Below are 27,817 nucleotides of genomic sequence, written 5' to 3'. Positions count from 1 at the left end.
CGAAGCTGGTGTGTAAAGCTCTTATTCCAACTATGATGTGTTTCCAACGGCATCCTCTCATCAAGTTTAATTTATTCCAAGATACAATGATATGTTGTTGAATAATTCATGTATTTATTAGATCTTTGTTCACCTATTGTGAGAAGGACTAACATTTTTTGCACTCTAACTCTAGTTTGACATAAAAACACCTTTTTCCCACATTTGTAAATGGCCCAGAGCTGCTTGCCAAGTAGGGTTATATATGCAATATATAACCAGGTTGGCAAGCAGGTTATATTGGCAGGTTATATATGCAATGACCAAAATATTCCCAAACTCCTGTCACTCCCATCTACCTAGGTGTAGCTAAGCTAAGTGTAGATAAGCTAATCATGCTAATCATCCCAAACAACAAATAACAAATAACACCTTGAGAACATCAGCATGTTGGGATTGTGAAATGCCTTTCCCAGAATTCACACATACAGAAACAGCACCCTATGAACATGCATCAATGCAGAGTGAGGGGGCAGAACACAGGGTCAAAGGTACATCGGCAGTACTCAGGAAGAGAACTGGAACCTCTTGAGCAACCAGACCAATTTCCAAACTGTGGTCTGTACCAGCAACAACAGGTTAAACCTGTTGTCTTTCTAATGTTAGCATGCAAACCTTAACATTTAGTACAGAGTGATTTTTAAGGCCTCCTTAACATACCATAAGGTTAACCAAGAATGACTCAGAAAGAGGAGACCAAAACATATAAAAAGGGACGCCACACAATGTATCGAGTTATTAAACCCTGAGCTTTATGTAAATAATCTCATTTAAGAAACGAACAAACAAAAAAGACTGGAGATCAGGCCAAACAGAATAAAAGATGGGAAAGTGCCGAGCCAGCCACATAATGGGCTGTCGCTCTTGGCACCTGCCCCCTAAACTACCACAAAAAATATCTACAAAAACTCAAATAATTGGAAATAGGACTACCGGTCTCCCCGGCCTAAACTAAAATAACAAAACCTAGTAATCGAGAAATGTCACTTTTATTGTGAAATAGATGAGCTAATGGAGGGCATCATGATGTACATTTTCCTGTAATAGGAACCGCTAAAGGTGTTTTAATTGACAGACCCGATTGTCAGGCCTCTGGGGCCCCAAGCAGTTGCCTGCTCCTGGCTACCACCACTGCTACACCTGCCAAAAAGCGGGATGGGCAAGACAGGGAACTCATTTATTTCCTTAAAGAGGCCGAAGAAGCAAGCCAAAGAGGCACGAAGAAGAGTCCGTTGGACGCATGATGACAGCCTTCCTTGAGAAAACATATACTTCATTTGATATTTTCTATATTTAAGTTGAAAGTTGGGATCATGTTTGTACTCAAGTGGTTACATAAAGGAAAATGAGAAGAAAAGATGTCTAAAATGGTTCTTTGTCTTGGTACCAAACGTTGAAATATTTTCAATGCAACTTTTGTTCACTACAAAATAGGAATGATAACCGTCATCTGTCATTTCAGAATAAACAGTTAGAAAGAACAGCCTGTTTTTTGGTCATTAAAATAACTACAGCTGGGTTTTATATGATTGAAACAATGTCATCCTTATAGAGCAGCAACTAATGAAGTTAATGTATTAACTTAGGTTCACACCTCCACTTACCTGACAAGCCCATTACACCTGGTCACCTCACCACACTCTGTCTCAGTTTCTTCTGCCCACCCTCCCTCCCTTCCCTCCTTCTCATCCCTTCCTATTCAACTCGGAACATGTCTCTCTCATGTCTCTCTCATTTCAGGTACAGTCTGGGCCGTAATCAGTTTGGGTAGATTAATGCCTGAAACAGAACCTCCACTCTGAGTCTCCCTTTCGCCCGATCGCCGATCAACCTCCCAGACCTAAAGACGACGGCCATCTCTCACCTACACATCAAAGTCAAAGGTAAAGTCAAAGGGACCATATATACTTCTGTCTCAGTAGATCATACAAATTCACATTAAATGTATAAATGAATATTATTGTGGAGTGGTCCTTGCTAGTGAAATGATTATTTTCCTTGTCAATTATCTGTTTCTTTTGTTTGATTAATCAATTAGTTATTTCGTTTATCAGATCATTGTGAACGTCAATCAGTGTTTGCCAAAGCCCAATATGACCTCTTCTTTTGTCCAAAACCCAAACATTTTCAGTTTTATGTAAAGGATTCACATTTATGGAACTTGAATCAATTCAATTCAAAGTACTTTTTAATCATTCTCGGCAATTTGTTTGTTTGACGGGCAGAGGTGCATGAATAGAGAGCTTTGTCAAATGAAACGGTCATTGCAGAGGAATGGCTACAACATTTTAGCATGTCATGGACATCGTTTTTGACTTGGCATGCTCATGACAGCTGTAACCGTGTGTTTTGCATTTTCAAGACCAAGATGTTTTTGAGAATTAAGCGTGTGTGGACAAGATTATTTTTTAAAACGGAGGAGGAAAACCTTGTTTAAAAAAATGTCTGCCCGCATGTGGAATAGCTCTTAGTCTGTCTGCATATTTCTGTGTCTGTGCCATCTCCTTGGTCTTATTATTGTCAGCAGTTTTGCCTCTTTTTTAAAACGAATTCTTCGTACAGCTCCATCACCAGCCTTTTTACAGCCATTAAAAATCACATGCTCTAACTTTCCCCAACCTGGCAAACCAGGCTGGATTGCGTTAGTGGAAAGACTTGAGGCTTAATTGGGAGATGGCGCTGTTGTTTCTGCCTGGCATATTCAGGTGAGCATGGCTTTCGTTAGCTACATTGATGGAATACCTGCTGCTATTTCAGCCCAAGAAAAACCCTTTTAACTTTTCCACCTGGACGCAGACACCCCATGTTTATTTTCAGAGGTCTTTTGACTTGATGTGTAGAGCTGTGCTAATAATCTCATATAAGAAGGAGACATAGTCAAAAACTGAAATTAGTTTTATTTTATTAGTAGACATTTCCCCTGTTGATGTATCTACCAAGCTGTCCACAGATTGGATATGACTCCCGAACTGTCCCCCACCTCAAAATAAAACATCTGGTACAATGTTCTCACCAAAAACGGTTTAAATACTATAAAAATAAATCAATTGCACAAAATAATATGCCATTTTGCTCGTGATTACCTCTGTGCAGCACTTGTACACATTTATTTATATATGTAACATCAACACCGTGTGATACAGTCCAAGAGAAGGAGGGAGAAACTCAACAGAGGGACCAACACTCAAAGCAACATCAAACCTTAATCTAGTTTAATGAAGGGAGCAAAGTTTTGATGGTTAGAGAACTGATGATTTTTGCATTTTCAATACGTTTACTATGACAATCTCACCAGCTGGAATGACTCTGCAGTCAAAATCCATGAAAACCTTTAAATCTTTAATGGGTTATTTACTACTATAGCATTTTACACCATGTTAATCTCACACTGCTCTGTTATAATCATCTCAAATAGTGTTAGTGACTGCAACTCTTTCAATGAAGAGTCAAAAATACAAAAAATGAATCATGTTGTGGTTTACACTTCAACACACAGTCTGAGTGCATACACACTGTATTGGTCCATAGATCAAACGGCATCTGTAAAAATGTCCACCAGTAAGGTCAAAGAAGATTGTTAACTTCTTAGTTTAGATGCTCTGCTCCTCTTTAAACAGATCAATGTATTTATTAAGAGAAAGGAAAACTTAAGTGCATCAATGAAAGAAACTAAGCAAATTAATATATTTTCTAATAAAACCTGAAATATCATAAATAACACACACATAAAGGAAACAACACAAGGAAATGAAAAATGGAAACATGAAAATATGGGCACAAAGTTTGACATGGACGTTTAGATTTAAAAACACAAAAATGAAAAAAATGAAAAAAGTTGGTCCAAGATGTGAAACAAAGCTGGTTGTAGTGCCTACAAGTTCAAGTTATAGCGCTATCCAAATGTTTGGAATGTGTTGATAAACTAAAAAAGGCAGAGTGTATCAGAGTATCTGACAATTTAACCTGGAACTCTTCGGATGCATGTCCAGATGTGTTGAAGGGATGAGGGGGGGGTTAAAGTTTCTTCACAATGACACATCAGACACATACTGTTTATGTTGAGGAAGCAAATGTTGCATAGAGTAGGTACTGAGGAATATAAAATGGTCTTAATGATGTAAAGGTGACATTTTAACTTCTGTTAGGTGAAATGCAGGGATTAAATGCATTACTTTTTTTATCTCTGTATATCGTGTACATCATGTAGAGGTGGGCAGCGCAGTAGATTTTGCACTTTATTATGTTTTGGAGAGGGGGTGAAATCGAGGGATACTGTTCCATTCTTTCAACAAAAGTTCTTTCAAATTGGTATTTGCCGTCAAAAAGCCAGATTCTCCCGAGTGCATGGAGGAGTAGCAGGTTATGTGAGGAATATTAAAGTGTTATGATAGCCTGTAGAGCTGATGGTTGGGTGTTATTTGTTCATAATGATTTATCCAATTGAAATTCTAAACCAAGGATGAAACAATCAATATCAAATAAAGGGGTATGGACATGTGATTCATCCTCCAATCTCTGATTTTCAATGAACTCTTCCAATCTGGTTTTATTATAAACACTCCAGGTAGATTCTTTTGATAACATTATCTTTTTTTCATAAATCTGGAAATATAATATCAGAATACATGAGTTTGGATTTCAGCCCCAAATTGGAAAATTAGATTAAATTCTCGGATGGATTGAAGGGGAAAATACTGAGAGTTTAATATCAAATGATCTTATATTTGCAACATTAGCATATAGTGTTAGAGCAGCTGTAATCCAAACATTAGCAGGGTTAAACATGGATTTTGTTGAACATGGCAACAAGAAAAAACACACCCTGTAGACAGGATGTCTCATTGAGCTTAGACTTTCTATGCAAAAATCTCTGAAAGTGTTTGATGTCAAACTGCTGTTGACAACCCTTTTTTAAAAGTGTATATCTTCTTTTTAAAGGTCAAACATTATTATTAAGTTAAAATAAGTCTCAGAACTCTCCAAAACATGTGTGTGAAGTTTCTTGTTCTAAATCCACTCTGATCCTGTATTTGATCATGCCTATAAACCCCTCTATTTCAGCCCTGCTCAGAACAGGCTGTTTCTGTGTCTGTACCTTTAAATATGTAAATTAGCTGTGTTTGACCACGCCCCTCTCTGATGTGGCTCTGGCTTTCTCGCTCCATGACCAATTGTTTACACGGAGAAGGACAACCCAGAGGGCAGAACAAACACCTAGCTGTGGGAGTGTAACCCACCTGGGGGAGGGGTTACTGCCCTTTATGATGTCATGAAGGGAAAATCTCCAAACGGCCTGTTTGAGCACACATTTTCTGAAAAGTGGAGCAGGTAAAAGACGGAGAGGATGGGCTTTCTCATAATTGGGGGGTTTGTAGATAGACTAGGGACACATTAGTTTTAGAAAAACATGGAGTGTTGAAGTGTATTTTGCATAATATGTGACCTTTAAGTTATTTATTATTATAATTATTGTGTGTGCTTTAATTCATCTGGATAGGTTTTTTTTAACTATTCAAATTCCATTTGCTATGGACAGTTTGTACCACAAAGGCTTACTGTTGTTTGGTTTTCTAAAAAACATGACATGCCTCTTTAAAACAACTTTACATCTCTTTTTTGTTGCTGTCTATTCCATTTTAAGTCTCTGTAGTTATCGTGTGTCTGTGGTTTCATTCTTTTAGCATCCATGTTTGAGTCATGTTGCTTCTTTCTCTCTCTCTCTCCCAGTGAGCTTGTATTCCTTAGGGTGACCTGTTGTTTGTGACCCTCTGGATGTGTGTTTATTAACCCAATCATTCCTAACATCAAATCCATCTGGGCAGCAGAAAAAGCTAATCCTCAACACGTCACATTATACTACACCGACATGAATAACGTTTTCTTTTTCATTCAAGCGAAGAAGATTGTGAGATTAATAAATGTTATTGTTGAAGTTAGATTCACATCATTCACACAACAACTGTTCACTCTTGTAGTTAATATGGCTTTAAGTGTCTGTACATATTTAGACATTCAATCACATGACAAATGTGCATGTATTACTTTCATTAACTTGCGTGTTCTTTTATCCCCACTCGGTGTAACACAGGTGGTGCTTGTGTGTAAAGTGGGTATTAAATATACATTTTAAAATCCGTTGATACAGTCGAGTTTAACTCTGTGGGGGTGAATTTAGACTTCCAAGTGCAGATTTTCATGTACATGGAGACACAAACCTTTCGATTTGGTCTTCTTTGTCTTTTTTTTTAGATCCACCAGATCCCTGCTCTAAACTCATAGGTTTCTCGTTAAGTACCTTTGAGCAGGAGACTGAACCAGCATGAGCAGCTTCAGCCAGACTTCTGACCTGCCTTTGGAGGAGAAAACAGAAATATACCTGTAAAGTCTCAGACATGAGACAACTTCCTCAGAGGATGTACCACTGGGAAGATGTGAAATATGAAGCCATGTGAGTAAACATCAGCTATGACGTATGAGTAGCAGGCAGCACGGTTAGACAAGCTGCTTTATCCAAGCTGCATAGAAACCTTTAGCTTTGTGGTCTTAGACTATAGCGTTAATGATTCTGTACATTTTTACTGGGAGTAATACTAAAAACTATTCTTACAGGCATACAGTAGCTAAAGGTTGAGTGTTTGGACAGTCACAATTCTGTTCACTGCTCAGACATGTCACTGAACCTGTGCCCTATTCATTCTTAAGTTTCCATGTGGTTTCTTTTATGACCCCACATAGGCTGCACATTCTTCTCTTCATAGAGGAAACATCCATTCCCTAGTAGCTCTTTTGATTTATTTGGATGCATACACCTCAAGTAGAAGGTCATTATTAGGGATATGACCCATGAAGACCAATAAGCTTATGTTTTTATTTGATTTGTCTTGTCCAATTTGACGAGAATTTATTTAGAAGTTTGCTCTTTAAAATCTTCAATTTCATCTATATTCATGTAACGAGTGTTTGAATGTTTCCACAAGAAACGAAGCATCCTCAAGTTCCATCCTCGAGGGTATCTTTTACATCCCTGATTTCCCATTCAGTAGGTATCCTTCCATGTCCAAAGCTCCATCACTGTGATTATTATGTTTTATTTAATTATGTTTTCTTATTTATATCAACTCTTTAATGATGTGACTGTGGCCATTTGGGAGCTTGGCAGGTTCCTCCGATGAGAGACGTTTGATTTTGAATTCCACATTCAGGTTGGATCTCATTCATATTTTTCCCCAATATACAATAACTTCAATGTACAATTCCTGACCACTCCGTCGTGTCAAAGATAAAATGGTTCTTGTGCTTTTGGAGACACCGAAGCAAAAAGATTGAAAAGGTTTGCTGGTCGTTACTTGAGAAAACACGTAAGAGAAGAAGGAAAAGGTTTAAATCTTTTGAATTCTGAAAAAAAAAAAAAAAAGTCACCTGAAGACACACAGCAGACCGTTATTTGAGACCGCTATTGACAGAAAGTGACCGGCAGTCAGCTCCTTTGTAGGTCCCCCTGATCCGTCAGTTTACAGACGATGATGATGATGGTGGTGGTGATGAAAGGTGTGGAATGGAAACGGTTATTTGAAACCTCTGTTTCTCTCCATTTCTTGACAGGCAGATCATTGCAGGTTGTGGAGGAGGAATGCTAACGGCTATCAGTAGATGTTGGGAAGATCTTGGTAGTTCCTATTGAAGTAGCCACCAGTGTAGAGCCATCCCTGGGAGCCGGTGTACGGGTTGGTGCCCATCTGGAACCACCTGAGCGACCGACAAACAGATTAACCATCTGCAGAATCCACCTGCCTAATGCATCACAACATGTTTAACACAAACCCAAACAAATGTCTAAGAATGGAAAACTTTTTTTTTCAAGTTTCTACTTTTACTCATGAATTTGTCAAATCACTTTAAAAAAATGATAACTGTATCTAGTATGTTTGTATTTTACATTTATACTGTGTATTGATGTTTTTACATGTGATTTATATTCATTGTACTTCTGTGTTTGTAACATGATGCAACAAATATTTCACAGCTTTCAACATGCAGGCAGGAGTTATGATCTGTTTTTACCATCTGTATGTTTGAATACCTTTTGATTGAAGACTTGAGAATGGTCAATTTTAGCGTGCATGTGTATGCATGTTTCCTACCTTGTAGACCACTCCTCCTCATTCTTGGCTCTCTCTTTTCTGGATGTTCTCTGTTTCTCCTCCAATCTCTCCTTCTCCTGGCTGGCCTCATCTGCACACAAAAAAAAAATACACACACACACACACACACACACCGATGTTCATGGATTAAAACATTAAGCTAACGGATCATGTGAAGAGTGCAAGAAAACATGTACAAATTTAAGGTGATTATGTTGATTCATATTGAATTACTTGGCTGTAAAAGTCACATGCGATAGAGACACACATCCAGCAGATGGCAGTATTGTCATGTTATTGTCTATTTGTGTTCAATGAGAAGTTAAGACATGAGACATGAAACTTTCAGACACATTATTTTTAAAAAAGTTACTAGAAGAGTACTCTGAATGTCAGCTGTAACTTCTGATTATACTTTTGTTTCTCTTTCTGTTGCACTTTGGCCCAACAAGACAATCGGATGTTAAGCCAAACAAAAACTCAATTTAACACTGATACAGGATTTTTTAAATCAAATTACCCATGTTGCCATTCTCCATGGCTCTTATGTCAGGCCTGAAGCGACAGTCTGTTGGGGCCAAGATGGCTTCCATGCCAGGATCCAGCTCATTGAGAGACATTGCAAAGTTGGTGAAATTGTACATCTGGAGAAGAAAGAGACAGAGAAAGGGACATATGAGATGTTTGTTTGATAGGCTTGAGAAAAACACACTACTTCTTATTCATAAAAAATGTTCTAAAAAATATATGTACTGAACAACTGATAAACATGCCAGAGTATCAGCTCTGATTCTGTCGATTTAAAAAGCTGATGACCTGTATTTGTCTCCTGGCTTGCATGTTTATGAATCTATCAGATCCCTCTGTATTGGACAAGCTGCAAATGATCGAAGTATTCACAGGGGTTATTAATCAAGGGCCTCCTTAATTAAACATTTCTTTCTACATGGCTCTGAACAACTGGTTGAGGTTTTCCCTGAGTGTGTCTTCTTTATTATACCTCAGCAGAATGTGCTGGTCTGGGGTCTATTCTCCACAGCAGGGTGCTTCCTGGTACGACAGACACCGTCTCCTGGACTTCAGGCATGTCGTCTGCATCATCATTGTCTGCACCCTCCTGCTCCTCCTGGAAGAAATCATGTTCATTATAACTGCTGTGTGAACAAAATGGTCAGGGACAAATCACATCTTACCAAACAATGGAAATGTCTTTTATACTGTCTATATACAGGTACCGTCTATGTCACATTTCAGGGAAAGCTAAGCACACTTTTCAGCTAATACACAAATTCTAAATCTGAACAGCCAATGACCTCAGCACTATTCAAGCCTGTTGGTTTACCTTAATAAGACCACACAGAAAGCTTTTGACAGCAGAAGGAAATCACAAACATTAAATAACTGTTCAAATAAGGGCGTAAATGTAAAGTCTTTATTTAAGTCATTCTCACATTTCTTTGCTTCTTGGTGTCCCCTTTCTTCTCTGACTTCTTGTGGGCCTCGTAGGCTTGAGCGTCCACACTCCACATACACTCAGTCCACTTCCCATAGATGACACAGTGCTTCTTTTTACTGGACGGAGAGATGTCGACAGAAAACAGGAGGGAGTAGAAAAAAGCCAAGAGGCAGACCAAGAAAAGAAAACATGTGATTGTTGAACAAGGACAACGATACGATGAAAAGGGACAAAGAGGGGTTGAGAGGAAGAGTTGTAGAGAGGAGAATAAGAGGGAAAAGGAACAAGTGAGGAAGAAAAAAGAGGAAGCAGATCAGAACAACAACTTGCTAAAATGCTAAGATATATTGAAATATGCATAGTGTAGATCATGTAACATTATCAGAGTAAACTCTGACCTCTTATCCTGGATGTATCCCTCCACTTTGTGCAGCTCTTTGTAAAACATCCCACCAGGCTTGAAATTTAACACACACTTGTCTCCAGTGCTGCAAGAGAAAAGAGAAGGTCAGGAGAACTAGCTAACATCCCTTCACTCGCTTATTTAAACAAAGGTACAGAGAAGCTATTTTGTAGCTAATTATGCAAGACAGGGATCTGACTGCTTCACAGCTGCGGGTGTGAAGCAGTTCAACTGTGTGAACATGACAAAAAGTGTGACCAAAATAAGGATAAGAAATAGCTCTGCAGAGCTTGACAGCATAAATAAAGATTTAGAAAATGCTGCAGGGGTAGTTAGCCTGAGAAGACGCACAGAGAGTAAACAAGCTGAAGTTTTAAGTATCAGAGTCAACACTGACAGAGTGAATGAAGGCGCTGGGCAGGAATGCCGACCAGGACTATGAGCAACAGACATCCTTTATTTAAACTTCACTGTGGTTAAGCTTCCTCCCAAGAATCGAGGGTTCAAACGGGTGCAGACTAGGACAGGATAGGATAGGCACTTTTTTATCATCTTGTGATCTTGTTATTTGGACTATTAGTCTGAAAATAATTACATTTTTAACTAAGATTTCATCAACTAAAGCATTAACAGAGAAATATATTTACTGTTCAATTTTGAGCTTCTGTCAAATACGGACTTTTTTTTTTTTTTTTTTTAAACGTGTAGGTCATCATGCTCCAATGTCAGTTGTGCTACAAACAAACTGCCAACACTTTATAGACAGTAGGTAGTTACCTGTGGTTGACTATTTCCACAGTGCCATACTGCTCTATCCATAGTTTGCCCAGGATCACGTTGTGTACACAGCAGAAAGGGTTACTCCATGTGTATGCCTCGTTGTGTCTGGAGGAGAGGAAATAAGAAATAAAAAAGGAGGGATGAGAGACAAGAAAGAGCAAAGGAGAGAAAAACGACATGAAAGAATGGCAGACGACATTTAAAAAAAATGGAAAGGGAGAACATGTGGGTGGGACAAGACAAAAGAGCATGAGTAACTATTTATATGAACACACAATTATAGCATCAACTCTTTTGGACTCACTTGAGTAGCTCTAGTGTGATGGTCCCTTTCGGCTCAGCCTCAACATTCTTTCCCCAGAACTTAAGTTTGGGGTAGATGGAGCCGTGGAAGACAAAGTCCCCCGCCAGGCTCTCTGCATGGAAGGCACTGACTGGGGGATGATGGGATACCTGCTCCGATACAAGCCGGAAACCCTGCTCCTCTCTGCAGAAGGAAACAGAGGAGAGGACACAAATCTACTTTTTAAAACCAGTTGATCTAAGAAAAACATTGATTTGTGTAAGTGAGCGCACACGGGTGTGTTTGTGTGTGTGTGTGTGTGTGTACACATACCTGGTAAGTTCATAGGTCTCTCCCAGCAGAGGGTTGAAGGGTTTTCCAGTTCTGTCCCACTGAGACGCAACTGCTGACACAGCAAAAGCAGCTACTGCCTGAAGACGAATAATAACAGATTATGGGAGTGAGCGTCTGTAACGTGGTGAGTGGGTTAAATGATCATGGATTACTCTCTTTAGATTTGGGCTTACTGTGGATCTGGGTTTATGTAAAAAAAAAATTGTGTAAGCTAAGCAGTTTTTCAAGCAAGTTCGTAGATTGATGAAATGGTCATGGTCACTGTGTCGACATTGGGTGGCTCTTGTAGTCAGAAAGTTTAATTTAATAAATTAACTGAGTTTTCACTTATTCAGTAACGGTTAGAGGTTACTGGACATTTTCACACGTTTACAATATTAAAAAGTCTTTGTTGTGAATCTGTTTTGTTTTTTTAAAACAAGTGAAAGAACTGAAAACCAACATCCGTGCTAAAATTAAATATATTTGTTTAAAGGTTGAATGTGTCAGAAGATGGTACGGATATAATAACAAAAAAATGTAAAAGGTTAAAAACATGTTTATAATTTGACATGTGATCACTGATAAAACACCATTTCTATCTCTCATGTGTTTGTGTTCTTCAGTGTGCATTGTGTTCTGTGGAGCAGTGAATAAAAACTGCATGGAGTAGATGTGTGTGTTTATTTGTATGTGTGTGTGTGTGTGTGTGTGTGTGTGTGTGTGTGTGTGTGTGTGTGTGTGTGTGTGTGTGTGTGTCTATGACCTGCATGCGCTCTATGGAGTCAGACAGCGAGCAGGCTCTGTTGATGAGGTAAGTGTGTTCCATGTATTCTGTGATTCTCTGCAGGAAGCTCAGAGGCTCGTTGAAGGCAATGGGCATCGTGATCTTGGACAGCTCCTGTGAAAATCAAACGTGTTTAAGGTCTGAAAACATTTCAATATAAAAATATTCACAATGTTATTTCAAACTTCAAAGTAATATAAATTATATTCATCATGAGTTTGTAATACAACAGAAGACTTTTATTAACCAACCAAAAAAAAAAAAATAGTACAAAAAGTTAAGTTTGGGAGCATGAAAAATTAAGCAGTAATTTCTGTTTTCGGAAGCTGTGGGCTTGTCTGTTGAGTGTTTTGAAACCACGCCCACTCACAGGAAAGATGGGCCTCTCTTTACTGTCAAGAAACTGCCACAACCTGACAATGGAGGGTTTATCTGGCTGAACTATTTGACCTGACAACGACTTCCACATCTTTAGGAAATTTGAATTAACAGACTTAGCTGATCTTCAAATTCTGGCATCAAGGGAAGACACACTTGCAGAATGATCATAGCAAGATAGAAAGCTGCAGACTACAATGTCAAGCAGGTGAACTGAAGATGCCAAGGCTCTCAATGTTTTTATATCACTGTAGCAATAGAGGGGCAGGGTTATGCTAAGGAACACCAGTGTATCATCAAGCCCCCCATTTGGCCCCACTTAAAATAAATCTAAATGTAAAAGTGATGAAAGACTTTCAAACGGTCTAAATTCATAATTTGGTCAAACATAGTTCTCAGTCTTTGACAAATTTGTAGCTTCTTTTTTCCAACAAAGTGTGTTTAGAGACCAATTTCTGATTTTGCTCTACACAGACTTTACATGCGATCTACTAAATACACAAACAGCCAATCCTAAATCCCACTGAGCTCTATGAAGGCCAATATTATGCAGTAGCATCTTTATCTCAGTCATCCACTAGGTCTCCATCTACAAAAGGTATCTGTCGTTGGGATAATGAGGCTGTTGTTTACTAATAAAAACGAACTGTAGCATTCAATTTGCTATGTGAAATCTGTGAGTCCTCACCAGTCCGATGCATTTCTTCAGGATACTCCAGACACTGATGGTGTTTCTGGAGTACATGGGCGTAGGTAATGAAGTCCTGGGGGGGAACAAAATAGAAATAAATTACAAGGTCTGAATGTAAAGCAGCAGAAAAAGGAGCACACTCAAACAGTAATAAATCTTCAGGTGCACGACCGCAAAAAAGGACTAGAAGAAAACAGAAGAGTCAGCACACTCGATGTCCTTTAAACTTTGTATTATCTGGGTAGAGCAGCAGCGAACAGATCAACAACAGAGGTGTTTCAGCGCAAAGCCTTCATCGGTGTTGCCAACACAGAGCATCCCAAAAATGTGACACTAAGTACAAAGTGACCTGACAACTAAGTAAAAAAAAGTTTCAACAACAACAAAAAACAACTTTCTTCAAGTTCAGCCATTTAGTTTTGGTTTCTTATCTTCAGCATAAACACAAACATTGCCAGCGATGATGGTGATAAAAGAAACAGGGACAGAGAAAGAAAGAATAATAAAAATGCTTCCTTTCCTGATGTTGGCTGGCAGTAAAAAGTCTGATGATTATCAGTACCAAAAGTATTTCAGCTAACAAACTGGTCAGAATGAAAACACAGGTTGTTGATAAGATGAGACTTTAGTTTGACAGGTATGCTACCTGGACTGAAGATGCATTAATTACCCCTGGCTCTCTTTTGTAGAGTGAATCCAGTAAAAGTAAACAAAGTAGTGGGAATGTTGCACTCTGTGTGTCACTTAAAGAAAATATTGTACAGCTTTATTACAGCGATAATAATATTCTATGTCTTCACATTAAGATGAAACAGTTAAAGGAAATGTAGGGAAACGTACAGCACTTTGACAGACAGGGAGAGAACTCAGCCTCTGAACTCATGCACTATAACAGATTCCTCCACCAGCTAACACACAGACACTGAACAATGTCTGTTCATTGTCTTAAAGTCTTCTCCTCATTGTCTTTTATTAGGGCTTTCACACTTGCAGATAACTCCTGATATTTCCGCTACTTCTGCACTTTTTTTTAAATGTAATGTCTTACCACAGGAGACTGAGAGGCTCTGACATTTCCCCCCCATTCATCCTTTTAAGCCAAAATCTGGATTACTTTTGCGTACTTTTCCTCAAAACTGTCTACACCAGCGTTGTGTATACTGAAATGATAAATGACTCACAGTCAAAAGCCTTGCTCTCTTTTTTTTGTTAAAGCTGCAACAAATGATATCCAGCTCCAAAAAAAGAGTTACACAAGAGGAATAAAGGTTATTGGTAAGGAAGGATACAATACGCCAATTATTAATGTAGTCAGATTTATAGTGGTAAAGTTTTTATGTTGCTGTTTGCTACATACTGAGTCGTTGCAACTTTCATTTGTCCTGTCTCGAGTTATGTTCTGGCCTTGAGTAACAAAACTCTTGATGCTGACAAAGTGTGGATTTTTCCAGAATCCACACCCTTTCCCTGAGATCTCTGGACTCACATCACTTGTGTGTATTTCCTTTAGCATGTGCTGAAGGTTATCTTAAGTCCTGTCTCTAAGCTGTCGACATGAATGGAACTGAAACTTTACTAAAAACTGAAATACAGCTTGCAGTCACCAATTATAACAAATTAAAACTGAGTGACGGTTTATCTATTTGAATGAATGGCAATAAAAACTATTTGAATGTCTGCTAACAAACACACACACAACAACCCCACAAGCTTTGATCATGTAACATGGTTATATCAGGGCACTTAGTCGTAATGAGTAAGAGTTTGGACCCTGCCCAGTGCATCAAACTGGTTTCAGTGGGAGGCTCTAATAGTTTCTGATGAAGACATAATGCAGAAACAAACCAACAAATAAACACTCCAGGAGGAATGTGTTGTAGGAATGCAGCAGTACCTGTGCTTCTTGATGCCGTTCTCCTGTGGCACTGATCCGTTGTTCTTCTGACTACTGCCGTCAAACACCATTGCATCTTTGAAACTGGCCTCTGACACCCCTTCATACGACTCGTCAGAATCCAGGCCTGGGGGAAACAAAAAATGTGACAGGAGGTTATATTATAGGTTATATACTTTTTGTGGCAGCCAATGATCAGTGCAGAATACCTGCTCATTCACCACTGGAAAGCTGACAACCGTTACAGACAAAGAAAGTGTCGGACTCTATAATCACTTGGCTCTATAATTTTACTGGCAGGTAGTTATGGGTCAATTGAGAGTTTTCTGTTTTTAAACTTTAAACAGCCCTATGCATTTTACATTTGCATAATGTTTTACATCAAGTACTTCTGCCAGTGTTTGACTTTCAAATTTTATTGACTGCCTGAAACAGTGTAGAAGGTCTAAACCTTTTCCCTCACACAGCTGTGGCTAACTCCAACTCTCAGGAAGCGTTACGCTCAAGGATAAATAATCACAAACTGTACAGAAGATGTCATGGTGCAGCTATGTGTGGAGAACACATGTTTATGTCTGCTGATTCTGATCTGCTCTACACTTGTTGTGTATGAAGCAGCATCAACGTGTCTGACAATACACCTGTGCGTGAATTACCTATTGTATGTGGCAATACCTGCTGGTTTAAGTCTACATCTGGCTCTGAGCCAGGACAAGAACAAGGCTTGCGAGTATTAGGTGCTGCAAGGTGGAGTTTAGGTGATCTCCAAGTGGGGCTTTAACAAAAGCTTAAAATAGACGAAAGGACTCATTATTATTTAACACACCTACTGAGCTGTCACAGGTACGTCAAAGGTACTAGGTGTATTCAAAATACGTCACGTAAGCCATGTAAGACAAACATAAAACTCTCACATAATACGGCAAAAAAAAAAAAGATCAATACTGAACATCACGACCTGGTCAGAAAGAGGCGTTATTGTGTTTAAAGATAAGTAATATGAACATGTTTTTTAGAACAAAAATCCCCTTGTCTAACATCACAAGCAAAGTTGTTTTTAGTGTGAGTGAAGCTCCTTTAACATCTTGGTGTTTAAACAAGTGCCAAAGAAAGGATGTATACTCCCGAGTCAGACCCTGGAGTTGTAGTCGAGCTACGCCTCTGACAAAAAATTCATAAACAATTCATGTGAGTCAAAGAAACGCTATTAGGATTAGTTTCAATGACTCTTGTTTTTTTAATTAGCTAATGCATTGATATCAGACCTTGTCATGATAAACGGACTTGAGCTTGTACAGCGCTTTTCTAGTTTTCTAACTTCTCAAAGCGCTTTAACACTGCAGGTCACACCTACACATTCACACACTGACTGCAGAGGCTGCTATGGAATGTGTCCATCATTAACAACTTATCCATTAATACACACATTCACACGCCGTCGACGAAGCAGTGGACGTAACTTGGGGTTAAGTGTTTTGCAGACATGTGTCTGCAGGCGATGGGGATTGCACCCCTGACCTTCCAGTTGAGACTCTACCGCTGAACCACAGTCGCCCATCATGGTAACTGTAACATTACCATGCCTATGGGTGTTGACTTGGAGGATAGAAAGTCTCATCCTTCCATAGCACTAGAAATCTGAAACAATACAAGCCAATGGTTTTTGTTAATTTGTTCATCTACCTTCGCTAAGTCATGACCAGAAAATAGGGAATTAAGTGTGTGGATTTTTGGCAGACACTACAAATGTGACAACCATACTCCATCCCTTCTGTGCTGGATACATCAGAAAGACAGTAAAAATAATACATGTTCTCATTGTCATTGAGCACATGCAATTAATTAACTGAACTTTATTTTATTTCTTTATTTTATTTTTGCACACACACACACACACGGCTAAAAGACACCCACAGAAGTCAAATTGTTGTTGACATTACTGATCATAAGCCAAGGCAGAAGATCTCTGAATTATTCATTTATCAGGCTGGGTTCGGTTAGCATTAGGCTTTTAGGATGGTGGCACAAAAAAAAGACAATGACTTGTGCTCAGTCACGCTCTTGAAGCATAAACAATGTCACAATCCTAAGAAGATCCTGATTTACAAAAAAAGTTAAATTTATAAATATAAACTGTAGCAACGATCATTAGACCATATGCCTGTCTTCATCAAAGCAAAGCCAAATATTTGAGAGGTAAATTCAAAATGAAATTTGTCAGCTGACACACACTTTATTCACAGACTCACCTGTGACGGCGTCGAAGAACTCCTCTTCATTGCTCATTTTCTAGAGAAGCAGTCTAGTTATTTAGCAGAAATGTTCAACTCCTAGCACATGTTCTACTTGGATCCAGTCCCTCAGAGATCAGAAGATTTGCTGATGGAGATTCCTCTGGACAGTCACCACAGAAGCAGGAAAATGTTCATTAAAAATCCAGGGAATGTCCAACACTTAGTCTGATGCTTCTTTTAGCAGCTGATGTGACCACAGTAGGATGACACCAGGAGATGTCTGCTGTTTGATTGACGGACGGCCCTTGGACAGTTGATGTTACTTCAAATTGTGGTTTGTGTTTCTTTGACTTCTTAGAGGGAAATAAATTAGTAACCTGCAAAGACAAAAAAAAATTGAATGAAAGAGTCGTCTTCCACCATCAAACCTCAGTTATCAAGAGTTTTAAGTCAGTACTCACAAAGAGACTTAAAGGGTCAAATATTCTCCTCCTTTTCAACTAGTTTAAAATTAGTCTCAGAGCTCCCTTAAACATGTTTGTGAAGTTTCTTGTTCTAAATCCACTCTGATCCTGTATTTGATCATGTATATAAATCCCTCTATTTCAGCCCTGCTCAGAACAGGCTGTTTCTGTGTCTGTACCTTTAAATGCAAATGAGCTGTGTCTGAACACGCCCCTCTCTGGAAGGGCTTGAGATTTCTTGCACCATGCCCTATTGTTTACGGTAAGAAGGCGGATTTACTGACAGAACAAACATCTAGCTTTAGGAGTGTCACCGCCTGGGGGATGGGTTACTTCCCTTTGTGGTGTCATTGAGGAAAATTCTCCAAATGGCCTGTTTTAGTACACATTTACTAAAAAGTGGAGCAGGCAAAAAAACAATTATTTATTAGTTTAATTAGTTTGTCGACAGGCTAGGGACACATATCAATTAGTGTTAGAAAACCATGGTGATGTGTATTTTGCCTAACATGTGAACTATAATCAAGACCTCAAGATCTGAACACATCTTCAGCCTCCAATGAGTGCAAAAACTGCACTACAGTGTGAGGCTTTAAACAATGCTTGTGCACGAACTGGTCCGTTTTTCCCGTCTTATAGCCATACAGGTTCTTAGGTTAAAATAAGATGACTTGGAATCATTGCTTCATGTGCTAGTCATAAGTGTTGCAGTTAATTGTATCCTAAACTTTCAAGCTAATAGTTATTAAAAGCATTTTTACGCCTTTCTAAAAAAACTGCTTCGTGATGCAGAGCAACAAGCTTGTTTATTATGGCCTACTGCGTGCAAACAGAGAGTTTTTTAGTCAAGTGATTATATAATCTGCACACCACCATCAAAAACATTCTTGGTCTTTGTTAACTTCTGATGGTACATTGGCTTTCAAATGTTGTAAGCTCAAGACACCCATCCCCTTACACTGAACAAATGTTGTCCTGACAACTTCAATGCAAAATTTATTTTCCTACCAGGCAACATTTTGTCATTACTGGTTTGTAAATTAATTGTTAAAGGAGTGTCAATTATCTCCTTGCTCATCAAAGCTGCTGTGTTTGCATTTTTGTCAGAAAAAAATTCCAACATTATTTTCATACAAACCTAAAAAAAGAAATTAACAGCAGTCAAAGTGGATCTGGGGATAAAATACTGTAAACGTTACATCCAGAATTGTGTTTTGTTTTACTTTGTTTGAACGTTGGCCTGGGTGACCTCATGTGATAATGTTGTTGATAAAGAGAACAAACTGTTCTAACTTTTTTTTGTTGTTGTTGCTGTTGGCATGTAATAGAAGAAAAGAAAACTGTGTCTTGTCTGTCACAGGCGCTTACACTAACCAATCGAACCCAACCATCGAGTTTGGTGCTTTTCTGTAAATGACATCAACCAGCTTATTCCTGGTATAAACCCCATACTTAAACCATAAAAGTCCCAGATATTAACAAGTTCATATATGCATTCAATCCAGATAGAGAGAGTAGCCAAGACAGAGACACATTACCCAAACTCCTGCCTGCACCTTAAGAGAGTCACCAGCTTGTATTGCAAAGATGACCAAGCCAATCATTCTGAATACTTATCTCACATCTATCTGTGCATCAGAGCTTCAGTACTCAATGTTCTACTAATGTCCTGCCAAGATTCAACCTAAAACCTAAGGTCAATATGGCAACATGATGAACTTAGAACAAGCAACAGAGGAAAAATGACACTCGCATTCATCATGTTTTTTTTTCATTACATGCCTCAGAGTATGAAGAGATGTCAGGTAAGAAGGGCTGCTGCTGTCACCCGTATCTGCCCAGGAAGACACTGTATATTCAGGCTCCCCAAGCAGATTGGGCCTTGCTGAAGGGCATCTCTGTAATCAATGTAGGTATTTTTCAGCTACTAGTTAGGGCTGCTCGATTATGGCAAAATCCTAATCACAATTATTTTTATAGACATTAAGATGATTATTATTAAACACAGAAACACTCATTTGACAATATCAGCATCATATACATCTATCAAATGTAAACACATGACACTTAAACATTCTGAAAACTTTGACAAACATGCAATAAATACAGAAAAGTCAAAAAAGATATAATAATAATAATAATAATACATAAATATAAATAAATTAACTAAGTTTTGATGGTAGCGGTGCTCTTATGGCCAAATTATAAGGACAAACCCTTTGTAACATTTATCACACGTGACAGAACCTAGGAACAAAACGAGTGCAACAAGGCATGCGGCACAGTAACCGTTTAATATTTTATATTAAATATATTTATAATATATTTATTATCTTGTTTTCATGATTGTGGGAATCAGAATCAGCAGAATTAGAAGCCATAATTGTAACTGAAACTAATACTCTGTTAATTGCCCAGCACTACCACTTGTCCAAACTTTGTACTGTACTGGCTGATCCATGCTGGACTTGAACCAGCCAACCTCCAACTCCCAAGGAAAGTCACCAAAGGCTGAGCTATTGCTTGAATGTCTGCTGATAGTTTACGATTTTAACAGTTGCATAGTTTCAGCAATAGGTAAAAATGTTTGTATGCAATAAACAGAGCTGCTTCACAGAAATCTCTTTTGAGTCCCCTATCATTGTTTAAGAAAGAACATGTTTAACCTATAGGTCTGGGATATAGGAAGAAAGCCAATACAGCTCAAATCTGATCTGAATTAGTTATAACAGGCTTAACTTTTACTGAAATAAGATCTGCCAACAGCAAGAACAAAGAGGCTTTACAGGACATTACATGTCATTATTAAAATATGAATTGGTCATTACGAACATCCCAGCTGTACAATCAACCATTCATGAGTTCTCCGAATTGGAATCCTGAAATTCCCAGTGTGTAATTAATTGAACAAAAAGCCAGAAACTTCAATGGTCATCATTTTTAACCTTCTAGAAAATAAACCTGAAAATTTGATCCATTAGTCCAATGTTTGCATCTTTTCTCTGTGCTGTCCTCTGAGGGCTGACAATAACACAAAGCCAGGGCGATAAAAGATTAAGTACAAGATACACACAGAGAAAGAAAATAAGAAACAAGATCTGTTGCCATGTGAGACATAGCCCAGCACTGAGCTACAAAACAGATGGGCACTCAGCCACACATCTATTCTCTTAACACACACCTACAATAATAGGTGACACACCTCTGCAGACCATCAGAGTCATCATCAAGTCATCTCCACATACACACACTGTAAGGATTCAAAAGATAAAATGTGAGGGAGGAAACTGTAAAAAATATTTTATCAACCGTTAATACAATTAATAAGAAAAGGAGAAAAGCTTTTTCATAAAATTAACATTATATTTATGACAAGGGAAACACTTTAAGTTCCTCAAAACTAATGTGTGATTGTTCACTTAACTTGCCTGAATCTTATCTGGAAAAACCTTGCATTCCCTAACCAGTTGCTTCTTCGAAGCAGAGCTGAACATTTTCTATTGTAGAATTAGTTTCCAGGAACCCCTTGACCCTTTTGACAAAGCACCAGGAACAATCAAGGAGTGGTTTGTTTAGCTGAAAGTCGATACATGGTCAAACACAATCCCTGAGGCTGCAACAGCCACTGGCTGTCACTGGTATTCAAAATAAAACACTGGATGATATTGAGGTGTTCCCATACCTAGGTTTTGTATATATGTAGCATAGTGTAAATAAACATGGACAAAGCCTGAGTGACATCACCCATTGGTTTCTGATGGCTGTTTTGGAAGCCTATCCATGGCGGTTGCCATTTTGGAAATGCTGACTCTATCAAACTTTCTGTCAACCTAACACTAGGCAATGAGCTGGAGCTGAGGCTGTCTGTTTTTCTTATTGCTCTAAATCAGTATTAGAGGGGTACTTGGAATCGGCTATTACACAACTTCAGGTATTAGAATTGGGAAGAAAAGATGTTATCAAGTATTTTTTTTTTTTTTTTAGATTTTTCCAACCTCCTGATACCCCTAATAAGTTTTACAATGAAATGAACAAGTATAACATAAGAAAGTGTAACAGTATTTATACATCTTACAAATAAATGACAGCAAGCAAAGAGGGTCGAAGACATTACCGAAGCTAATACATTTTTAAAGCTATGCACGCCTATGCAGTAGTAGAGGACCCCAGCTTTAAGTATGAATTAAAAGTGTCCCATCCTGTGTAGCGATAAGTCAGTCTGTGGTCCATTACTGGAGTACATGAGCAGTGATTGAGCAAGATTAAAACGCTGCATCCACTGTTAACTGTACTAACAACAGATGGATGGACATCCTGTGGCACTTAAAGCCACGTGACCTCACACTTCATAAATCATAAATATGATACATATAGGGCATGTTTTTGATATGGTCTTGTATTTTACATTGTATTTTTATTTTAAATCAGGAGATGTGATTAATTTCTGTGTTTCTTTTAATTTTGCATTATTTTGTTTTGTTTTCCTCTATTTTGTTTAATGTTTAATACAGCCTACCAAATGTCACAGGTGGTTCAAATAACATAAGATGGAGCAAACTGTAACTTGCACTACTCTCAGTTCTAAATAAATGAGAGAAATACAGAATTATGCATCCAGGATGTTTTGTTGCTTTTTTCCTGTTGAACCAAACAGTGACCCAAAAACTGAGGTATCAACCAAACTATGACCTCTGAACCGTTTTATATATACATATACTTTTTATATAAATGATTATGAGAGAAGCTTGATGCTACCCTGGAGACGGGTGTCTTGCCTTTCTGTCATTTCCATTTCACCTCTGCACATGAACTCTAAACATCCCAAAATGACTACACAGTTAATTAAAAATAAAGCATGACTGTTGTCACACTGAAACCCACAGTTTGAGTACAACCACCTTCACACACTTGTTGTAGGTGGGGTTATTTCATTTCAGAGTAACATTGTTTTTAGGACTCAAAAGTTCGCAGAACTTGTCCTCAAACGTCTCTCCCTAGAACACAGCTGATTTTGTCAATAGTGACTATGTAGTCAGGTGGTGTCTATGGGGGAAATTTGAAGGCTTTGACTTCCTCTTTTCATCTCAACACCACAGAAAAACATCTTACAAATAAATGTCACATTCGGGAAACCAACACCTGGCGGTCATCGTATTAGAGCGAAATAAATTGCGTCTCAGCTGCTATTAGCTTTCATGAGCTCCTTTTACAATACATTATACGCTACATTTTCTACCAGAATGGATCTGTGCTGCCTGGGGTAACTAAAATGAAAGTAAATCACAAGACTAGCAAGCAAGAGTTTGCATCTTTCTCAATGGCCCACAAACAAGTTTTTAATAGAGTAATGACCACAAGTGTGAAGGTAGGGACTCAATCACAAGACTTACTTTGTCCTACATCCTGACTCAATTTTGAAAAAGAAGGTGCCAACATCAACGACATATATCCTGGTTTGCAGAGGGAGAACTTGCAAGTCAGAGATTTAATAGCAGAGGCTACAATAAAAAAATGTTGAAGACAAGAGGATACCTTTATCAACTCCAGTATGCAGATAGCAGTTTAGCTAGCCACAGTATTTTCTGACCCAAACAGCTGATCTACAATGTAACACTATAACCTGGAACACAGAAATAACACAGCTGAGAAAAACTCAGTGACACAGGAAAGTGCTGTGGGCTTTAACAGCTTATATTGCAAAATGCTTCAGCTGAAATATTGTCAGACCCATGTGATGGTTTAAAGTAGTACAAAATGTATAGAAGACTACAAATACCGCCCCTCTACAAAGGCTGAAAATTACAAGAGCTTCCAGGTGGGGAAATCCCTTCCTGTCACTTTTCCCCTTTGTATCTCGTGTTTCTCCTACAGCCATATGCAGAGGGACAGAAGGATGAGACTGTGTGGAAATAAATATCAATCTGCGATTAAAATATGTTCGATAGAAAGAGTGAATGAGACTGGTGCAACCTTTAAATTGTATCAGTTATTCGGCCTTGGATGAGGACATCTGACCAGCAGGAAGTTTATCACAAAATAAGCAGGATAAACCCTGTCCCACCCAAGCACATGCCAACGCGACGCACACACAAATAAACAAACACACAATCTATTAAAATCTTGTCAATTAAGATATGGAGACTCCAGGAAGAGTGCTATTATTTAACACAGAAGCTAATGGGGATCTTAATAAACAAACAAACACGTACACACACACAATTTATGACTATACCATTGAACACATATTTATAGACTGCCTGAATCAATTGATATGAGTTCAATCAACAGAGGCAAGAGTACCAGTGTGAAGCACATGCCATCTGATTAGTTCATGTTAATTTAGTGGCAATTATAACATTACTTAAAGGCTGGGGAAGAAGAGATAAGCGAGGAAAATGTGTTTGACAAAGAACTTGTACTGGACTAGAACAGCAACTCTGACTCTGTCAGTGTGATCATTTACTGGAACTTAAAGCCAACATATGAGCATTGCCATACTGGATAATGTTACGAACATCAGAAGGATTCAAGAATGAAAAAAAGTGTAGACTTCCAGAATTCAGCCTCTGTAACGCCTTTTTAACCTATATGGCTACATAACAAATAAGGATGGGTGAGGGATTACCAAGAATGTAAAACGCCCCCACAACTACACAACTACACAACTGCCTGACATTTGTTCTACAGAATTTAACAAAGCATTTTGATTCATCATTGACCAATGAAAACTGTAACTGTAGACTAGCTTTAGTTTTTGTGTCATTACAACCAAAAACTAAAGCTAGTCAACCGTTTTGCAGTCAATGTATCCTATTTCTTTCTTTCAATGAAAAAACTGGGCTAAATCCTTGTGTTCTGTCTCTCTGTCTCTTCTTGAATAAAATCGAGGCTGCTCCCCTCATGTTCTTATCTGCAGGAACTCAATGTATATCCTCTGGGAACACAACACTGTCTCATTCTGAGCAGGATGCTGAGCACACAGTCGGTCACACACACACAAACCTCCATTCAGTGTAGCGTGAGTCAGCACGTTCCAGCAATACCTGCTGCCGGGAGGTAAAACCTGCTAGGATGAGTCTTACTTTCACACAGGTTTAAAGATAGAAAGTCTGCTCAGCATCTCACCTTCTTGAAACTTCTTTTATGTGTCCACCCTGAAATGCAAACACGGGTGACACTCCTAGCTCAGTACTGCATGTAAAACACACGCACAAAGGCAAGTTCTGTGAACAACATTGTTTGCGATTCCACCCTGTTGTGTGATTGGTTCAGATAGTAAAGCACAGTTTGGGCAGATTCTTTTTTTCCTGAGAGGTTATCAGGACAAGATAACCTTTGAATTTACACGGAATAACATTATTCTTGCCTTCTTTCAGTTGTTTTTTAGCGTGGTGCAACTCTCACAGATCTCAGAAAATAATGATCACACAGTTTCATATTGAAGAATTACTTATCTTTCAATAATTTCATGTCCAACACACAAAAGGCCAGATCTTACAGTTTATCCATTTTACCCCAACATGCACTCCCTGTGACCGTGAGCCAATCATAGCAGAGCAAAACAACACACTGCCTGCGTAACAGACAAACTCCTGATTGGCTGCTTGTTACTTTGCTCTATCATAAATTATACAGTATTGCTTCTCTGTTGCCTGGATGGTTGCCTAGATTATTGTAAACTCCAACTTTGCCTTATCCCCATGTGGAACCAGCACACTGCAGATATGACACACACAGAAAGAAAATGAAGTCCAGTGTAATGAAGAGTGAGAACTCTCTCAGTGCCTCTTCTTTAAATGCTTCACACAGTTACTGATCGTGAAGAAAATATCTGATTTTACAGGCAGCAGGACTTTGAAATCTACAATAATTATTTCGCTGCATCCAGAAATATCTCAAATCCTGAAAATACAACATGAGAAATAGTCAATTTGACCTCTGACGTTAAATCTGCTTTAACTGTGTCATCACTGCCATCACTGCAATATCCCTCTCAACGGTGTTTGAGACATGCCTTACAAAATCACTTTCCTGTTCCCTAATGTAACCACAGGAACTCAAACTGAAATGCCCTGCAAGGTGTTTACAAAATCAACATTTAAGGCAACCACCAAATACAAACATCTCTTATGTATGCCGACCTGTTTCACTCTACTGTTCGGTCGGATGGAAGGCAGTCTGTTGGTAAAGTGTGATGCTCCCCTCTCAAATGGAGACAATTTCCATAGCAACTAACTCAGGGGGCAATTAGGGCACCTTTGGGAGGAAGATGTATAACAAAATGACAACAGCTGTAATTCCAGGGAGAACTGTCTGGTGTCTCATGTAATGTAAGAAACCAGCAGCTGCCTGCCTTCCCACGGACAGCTCGATATTTTGAAACGTCAAATGTAAAATACCTGACAAATTGACATCATTAGATCTTTAATGTTATTGTCATGATTTGTACTGTGTATGACATATTTTTAAGTGGACTACTTGAAGAGGAATACAACAACTTGCATATTTTCATGCACATATAGCGCCATAACAAGAAGTTTTTTTCAACAATAGTTTCAACAAAAAAAAAAAACATCACACATGTGGAAAAATACAAAGTAATAAGACTGCAGCTCAACTCTTGTACTTTATCAATGTGTAGCAATTGGAATATCATGGTAAGCTGTTACTTGTTACCCACTGACAAGAGATAAATATGCTCTGTCATATCTCCTGTTAATGCTAACAGGATGAAGTATCCTGTATTTTATCAAACATCTGTCTGCACTTTCGTGTGTCATTGTAATGTAATGTTCCTGAGGTAGTCAAAATATTTTTGCATACCAAACAAAATTACAGAAGTGTCTATCCTAACTGACTTTTGTCTGTGTTGTACTTTTCCTGGGGCATCGTCACCACCATCTGAGGTCAGTTGACGCAGCAACACAATCTGTGCCCCTGGGGGCCATGTCTGCTCAAGGAGAGCAGACACACAGCCTGCTGTGTCAGTGAAAACCTTGATGTCAATGACTTACAGTGCACCGACATTAGAAGACAAAGCTGTGTTTAGTCTGCCCTGTGGGTCATATCTAGATAGAGGTGGAGAAACAGGCAGGGGAACATTCCCACTGTGGCTGAAGTTGTAAAAAGCGATAAGAGGTGACTTTAACGTACGCATGAGATAAGTGGTGCTAGTGGCATAGGTGTTTCATCGCAATTCTCTCTAAACGTTACCAAGGGAGTCCGAGGGGTTTCAAGCAGTAACCTGTCTCTCCTTCTCTATTATAAACTCTTCTTCGTCCGTCCTTTGCTCCTGTGACTCTTAGTAAGTCTGCCTCACATTTTACCTTTGGCAGATTAGAAGTGACAGTCTAAATTCAGAACTTACAAGTACTGTTTGTTTTGTACAATAGAGAGAGTAGTTATGTCACTCACGGAAAGCTGTTAACTTGTCCTCACAACTATGAAGTGACTAACCCATCCCAAATGCTATGCTAACGTGAACAGTTTTCTTGCTAACATTAGCAAATTACATTCTAGCAATTGATGAACTGGCTTGCGCATTTTAAACTCAACCAACCCCCTGACAACAATTAAAATAGGGGCAAGGCAATTAAATAGGAATATGTGGTACCATATTAACAAACACTCACACCAAGCTGACAGCTGACAGGACGCTGTGGAGCTTTTTGACAGCTAGCGGTGATGGCTGAAAAAGTAAGCTAAGTAGCATAGTTAGCAACCCTCATTGTCATAGTACACACAAGGGAAAGCAAAATGTGTGGCCTTGAAAACACAACAGAAGAACTAAGACAAAAAAATGGCTGTGGTCTTACCTCGGTGGTGTGTGGAGGGTGTCAAGTCCGGAGACATGAGCAGAAATTAGTGTGTAGCCTTCGGTTGACACAGAAGCGGAAGTTGTTTGTAATGTGGGCGTGGTTACACGGATGACAGA

The 27,817-nt window shown here is 38.7% G+C and overlaps 1 protein-coding gene across 2 annotated transcripts; it reads right to left on the bottom strand.

Annotated features, from left to right (window-relative positions):
• Nucleotides 1-2,924: 2,924 nt before the first annotated feature.
• On the bottom strand, nt 2,925-27,800 carry LOC132989212 (oxysterol-binding protein-related protein 2-like). 2 transcript variants are annotated; one of them, XM_061056668.1, is made up of 14 exons: nt 27,699-27,800; nt 17,435-17,796; nt 15,186-15,312; nt 13,289-13,364; nt 12,202-12,336; nt 11,436-11,533; nt 11,124-11,306; nt 10,817-10,924; nt 10,035-10,124; nt 9,632-9,752; nt 9,181-9,306; nt 8,701-8,824; nt 8,181-8,271; nt 2,925-7,785 (listed from the first exon to the last, which is right to left on the bottom strand). In XM_061056668.1, the coding sequence occupies exons 2-14, from the start codon at nt 17,469-17,471 to the stop codon at nt 7,683-7,685; spliced, it is 1,419 nt and encodes a 472-aa protein (XP_060912651.1). In that variant the 5' UTR covers nt 17,472-17,796; nt 27,699-27,800; the 3' UTR covers nt 2,925-7,682. The 2 variants fall into 2 exon arrangements, with proteins under 2 accessions (XP_060912651.1, XP_060912650.1); XM_061056667.1 differs by lacking the exon at nt 27,699-27,800 and adding an exon at nt 23,274-23,365.
• Nucleotides 27,801-27,817: the final 17 nt, after the last annotated feature.

This window comes from Labrus mixtus, chromosome 15 (assembly GCF_963584025.1).
Source record: "Labrus mixtus chromosome 15, fLabMix1.1, whole genome shotgun sequence".
Taxonomy (NCBI): domain Eukaryota; kingdom Metazoa; phylum Chordata; class Actinopteri; order Labriformes; family Labridae; genus Labrus; species Labrus mixtus.
Note: the sequence above shows the minus strand (reverse complement) of the source record. Positions and strands in the feature narration are given on the sequence as shown.

Excerpts from the sequence above, each read along its gene's own strand:
- LOC132989212 (XM_061056668.1), bottom strand. The coding sequence starts at position 17,471 with ATGAGCAATGAAGAGGAGTTCTTCGACGCCGTCACAG. Across the intron at positions 12,337-13,288 it reads TGAAGAAATGCATCGGACTG|GAGCTGTCCAAGATCACGAT; the intron begins GTGAGGACTCAC and ends TGATTTTCACAG. Across the intron at positions 10,925-11,123 it reads ATCACACTAGAGCTACTCAA|ACACAACGAGGCATACACAT; the intron begins GTGAGTCCAAAA and ends CCTCTCCTCCAG.